General features: G+C 56.9%; 1 protein-coding gene across 1 annotated transcript in view; it reads left to right on the forward strand.

Annotated features, from left to right (window-relative positions):
* Positions 1 to 3,255, forward strand: part of C3H13orf46 (chromosome 3 C13orf46 homolog) — a 9,661-nt gene extending 6,406 nt beyond the window's left edge. Inside the window, exons 6-7 of the mRNA XM_044913321.1 lie at positions 1,037 to 1,104; positions 3,189 to 3,255. Coding sequence (XP_044769256.1) covers positions 1,037 to 1,104; positions 3,189 to 3,255 — 135 coding nt within the window. The remainder of the gene's footprint in view (positions 1 to 1,036; positions 1,105 to 3,188) is intronic.
* The last annotated feature ends 1,790 nt before the right edge of the window (positions 3,256 to 5,045 follow it).

Here is a 5,045-nt window from a genome sequence, read left to right on the forward strand (position 1 = left end):
CACCATCACCACCATCACCACCATCACCACCATCACTTCCACCACCATCACCACCACCACCACCATCAACATCACCACCATCACCACCACCACCATCACCATCACCACCACCATTATCACCATCACCAACACCAACACCATCACCATCTCCACCATCATCACCATCACCACCAACAACAGCACCATCACCTCATCACCATCGTCATCATCATCATCATTCTCACAGTATCATCATCTTCTGTACAATGAAGGTGTTGACCAATGGCCTGTCTGGACCATCCAACACAAATGTCCTAGGGTGTCCTCCATTTCTCAGCTGTAGTGGGCAGCCATCTCTGGAAGTGTTTTGAAGTTCTATCTTGGAAATTTAAGCTCCTGCCTAGGGATTGTTCTTTTCCAGATTGCACCTCCTATCTCTTTGTACCCAGAACATGTGGTACAGTGAAGAATGCTGGCTACTAACCCTGCACAAGGCTATTTTAGGGGTACCACAGGTCTTAAGGACTCAAGGAGGGTCATCCAGTGACAGAGTTGGGATTACAGTCTGGAGGTCACAGTGGCCCACATCAAGGGCACAATTTCTTGGTCAGGGTGCCCTAACTGGAAGTTTCCTTCCTTCCTTCCTTCCCTCCTCCCTTCCTTCCCTCCCTCCCTTCTTTCTTTTAGAGAGAGACACACACAGAATGAGAGAGAGCAGGGGAGGGGAGGGGCAGAGGGAGGGAGAGACAGAGAATCTTAAGCAGGCTCTACACTCAGCATGTGAGCCCAACGCAGGGCTTGATCTCACAATGCTGAGATCTTGACCTGAGCTGAAATCAAGAGTCAGACACTTAACTGACTGAGCCAGGTGCCCCCTCCCCCTCGTTGGAAATTTTCACTTGAGGGTGCCCCACCTTCTGGGAAGAGTCTCAGTGCCAGCACAGTCTCCATGCCCCCATCTGGTCCTTGGGCAGGTCTAGCAGGTCTGGCCTTGGTGGCTGTGGTTGATGGGTTGATTCGGCATGGTTCCCTGAACTGCTCCTGCCACTTTCCACAGGTGGTCGCAGGTGCCATGAGAGAAGAGAAGCCGTCCCAGATGGACATGGGGGGTTTGTCAGAAGACGAGTGAGTGATGCGTGGGGGGGTGTTCTCCTCTACTGCGGTGTCCGGTGGGCCCACTGGGCCTCATGCTGAATGGGCAGAACCCCACTGCATGCGCTCCTCCCTTCCCCGTGCGGGCAGACACCCAAGCACCGATGAGTCTGAAGGGGCTGAGAGGGGAGCAGTGGGACGTCGGGATGACCCTGACCTGGAGTCCTACTCACCGCCCCCACCAGACCCTTTCTCCCCATCCCATGAGCTGACAAATTGGCCAGAGAATGAGGCAGGAGAGGTGGGAGGAAGCAGAGAAGGAGAGAGGGAAGTGTTGCCATGGGGGTGGTTCCAGCTTCTCAGTTTGGGGTTTCGCCGGGAGGGAGGACCCATCACCGGCCAGAGCCTCTGCAAAGCGGGCCCCGAGGCTGGGATGGGAGGCACATTTGTCCTCACTACCTACACCGTTTTATGGTGGAGACTGGGTAGGGCCAGCCAAGTTCCACGACATCCTCAGGCCATAAAGGGCGCTGGGAGCAGGTCGCTGTGTCACCCAAGGGCCCATGGATCTATTTTTATTTTAAGCAATATAGAGAAACACTAAGAAGAAAATAGCAATTTATCCAATTTTCCACTTCTCAGAATTAACTATATTAATATCTCGGCTTATTTGCTTAAACACTTTTTAAAAGAAAAATATCTCTAACAGATATTTAGATACAAAGTAAATTACTTTGTAAACCCGACACATGGTCCTTTTTAGATAACTGAAACACAGAAGCTTCTAGGTCCGCCAGGCCCCCTCTTAGCAACAGTAAGGATGGGGCAGGAGCACGTGGGCTCGGAGGCTGGACCTGGGACGCACACGACGCCCTCGGGAGAGGGGCTGGGGGTCTCCACAGGCACCATCTCCGCATCGCCCACTGCGAGCGCCTGCAGCTTTGGGGCCTCTGCTTACTTGGTGGTGTCATTAGAACCACCACCTTCCCCCAGACTTGTATGTACTGCGGGGGAGCTTCTGGGAGGACGGGTCACCCCCTTGGCTCACACGGCCCCGCACTCCTGCCCATCTCTACTTACACAGAGCGTCTCCCCGGCTTTTGCTAAGATGCCGGCATTGCCCTGGCGCACTTCCAGATCTAGGCTGAAAGTAGGTGGGTCTTTCTTAAGCAGACCTTTATTTTTCTCATTGTTTCTTAACGGATGTGGCCATGGATTCAGCCACACTGGACGCAGCTTGGTGGCTTTGTTTTCTGCCCCAAGGGCCAGACAATCCCGAGTCCACCCACTTGGCCTCGTGGTCTCAGCTCCCCCGCCTGATGACTCTGCTGCCCCCAGAAAACTTGTAAGCCAGGGCCAGCACACAGATCCAAGCCTTGGCTGCTGGAGGCCGGTTAGCCAGTGGGAAGGGGGCCTGTGGAGAGCCCTCCATGTGGGCCTGGCCTTCATGCCTGCTGGGCAGTATCAGGGTGACCTGTCTGTCCCGCTGCCCTGCTCACCTGCCATCTCCGTTTTCCTCAGAGCTGAGGCTTCTCCAGGCTCTCCCCCATCCTATTCAGATGGTGGGTTGGGGACCCATAGGCCAGCTGTCACTTACTGCCCAGTGGGATGCTTTGATATTGAGCTGTGGGGTCCCTGCAAAGGGAAGGGCGACAGCTGACTCGTCCCAGAGGCAGCTTTGGTTGGAAGTGGAGACCCCAGAGACCAGCCAGGAGGGAAAAGCACAGGCTGTGGTGTTCTGGAAATGAGCAGGCCTGGGTGTGGGGACAGCAGGAGACAGCCTGGCTTTGGGGCCAAGGGGAGCAGTTTGCTCAGCTGGTCTGGGAGGTCTTTCATGTTCAAGGGGCCCCTTCTTAGGCCTCCCAGCACAGAGCACAAAGGCACTGGGTGGGCTGGAGGAAGCTCGGGCAGCTGGTGGGAAGGCAAGCCCAGTTCTGCTCAGGAGTCTGACTGTGTGTGCAGGGCCCTGTCACCCTCCGATTGACAAACGCTGGGCCCCTGGGCTTGATGAGGGGGCACGTCTCTGGGGTGGAGGGGTGTCGCCTGTGGCCCTGGACTCTGAGCCCGGGTGGGAGATGCCTGTCTCTCACCTGCTCTGCCCTCCTCTTGGCCTCTAGGACCAAGACCAGCTGGGTGTGCTGCATCCCTTATTCCACCAGAAGGAAGGTGAAGGAGAGTGTGTAGCGGCCTTGGAGAAGGTAGTTTGCACTGGGACTGGGCTGGAAGGCAAGGGGGCATCTGGAGGGAACAGGAAGCTGCTCTCCTGACTTCCCAGCCTCCTCAGTCCTGCAGTGACCTGGGAGGGAGGGACGGGGGGGTGGCGGGTGAAGACAAGCAGCCCTGAGAAACACCACTCAAACCATTTCAGGGCACTGATGACCACCCAGGTGTGAACCACTGATCCACTGGCTAAGGGACGATGCCATCTTTTAAAAAGACACAATAAAGTGTGAACGGAAGGTGTTCTCCTTCTCTGGTCTCTGTTGAGGGATCCCTATCTCTTCCTTCCATGCATCTCATTCCCTGAAATGTAACTGGGAGAAGGGAGGTGGGCTCAGTGACAGAAGGCTGAGCCTCCCAGGTCACATGAGCATGATGGCGGCCGTGATCACCCAGCCCTACCTTTCAGATCCTATGAACACCCAGAAACAAAGTCAGATCCCGTGGGGCCCTGGAGAGGGCTCTACTCTCAGCGATGGCCTGCAAACTTGGCCCCAAATGCACCTGGGGGGCCCCAGCCCCAGCGAGAGGAGCCCTTAGGGAGGCTGGGTGTGATCCCTGAGGCCCTGGGAGGTGAGCTTTGCCAGGAGTGGGCCACGCTTGCGGCTGCGTGCAGGAGGTCCCAGTCCCAGGGGGCTCACAGGGTCCTGCCTTGTGATCAAGGCTCGGGAGATGGTGCTTGCAGGGTATGGGTGCGGGAGCAGAGGGCCACACAAAGGGAGCCTTGACAAGGGGTTCGGAGTGTCTCTGTTCAGACAGCTGAGTCTCAGCAAACCGCCCAGGCCAACCTGTGGTCCAGCCGAAGACTGAGAACACAGCACACACACCCGTTCACTCTCATGCACACACATGCACAAGCATACGTACACGCACACGTGTATATGCACGCACGGTGCACATTGTGCACGGATGCACACATCTACACAACATGCACGCACACACGTGTCCGTGCGTGCATGTGGACATACACGTGCACGGGTAACGCCTGTGTGAGCACATACACTTGCCCACAAAGCACCGTGTGGGCAGTCGTGTCCACACACACACACACACACGCACCTATGGCACACGCAAGCGTGCAGGAGGACACAGGCCGGTGACAAGCAGCATCTCAGGGTGAGGAATATCTGGGCCCAGAGGCCAGAAGAGTCAGACAGGTGAAACCCCCAAACAGCCGCCATCCCTCTGCAACACTGTCCATCTGAGAACAGGGGGGCTCAGAGGCAGCTGGAAACTGTGGGCTGAGATCCAACCATGGAACCTGGCGTCCCTGGACAGGCATGTGACCATGCTGTCATTGCATGACCAGATCACAGAAAAGGCCCCTCTGCTGAGTGCTCATAATATGCCAGGTGCTCAGAGGTGCTATACACGGAGGTTGGGGCCCCTGCTTGTGCCCTGTCCCAGCCCCCAGACAGGCAGCCCCTGCCCCTGCCCGACCCCTAACTGCTGCCACCTACTACCAAGGCACCCAGGAAGCTTCTGGAGAGATAGCTGGTCTGCCCTTTGGCCAGGACAGGAGGAGCAGACCTCCATGCCTGGGTCCCGGGGCCCTCTCCACAGAGCAGCACTGGCCAGAGTGGCTTTGCTGGTTCCTCTGTGCCCACGCTCAAACACAGGCCAGGAGGGTGACTGGGCCTGGGTGGCCCTTTGCCTTCCATTCCTCTCCGTCCATTGTCCATCCCTTGTCATGGTGTGTGGCTGCTAGCCTCTCGGGGCCTGGAAAGCAGGGAGGCCCCAGGTGTGCACAGCAT

This window comes from Neomonachus schauinslandi, chromosome 3 (assembly GCF_002201575.2).
Source record: "Neomonachus schauinslandi chromosome 3, ASM220157v2, whole genome shotgun sequence".
NCBI classification, from domain to species: domain Eukaryota; kingdom Metazoa; phylum Chordata; class Mammalia; order Carnivora; family Phocidae; genus Neomonachus; species Neomonachus schauinslandi.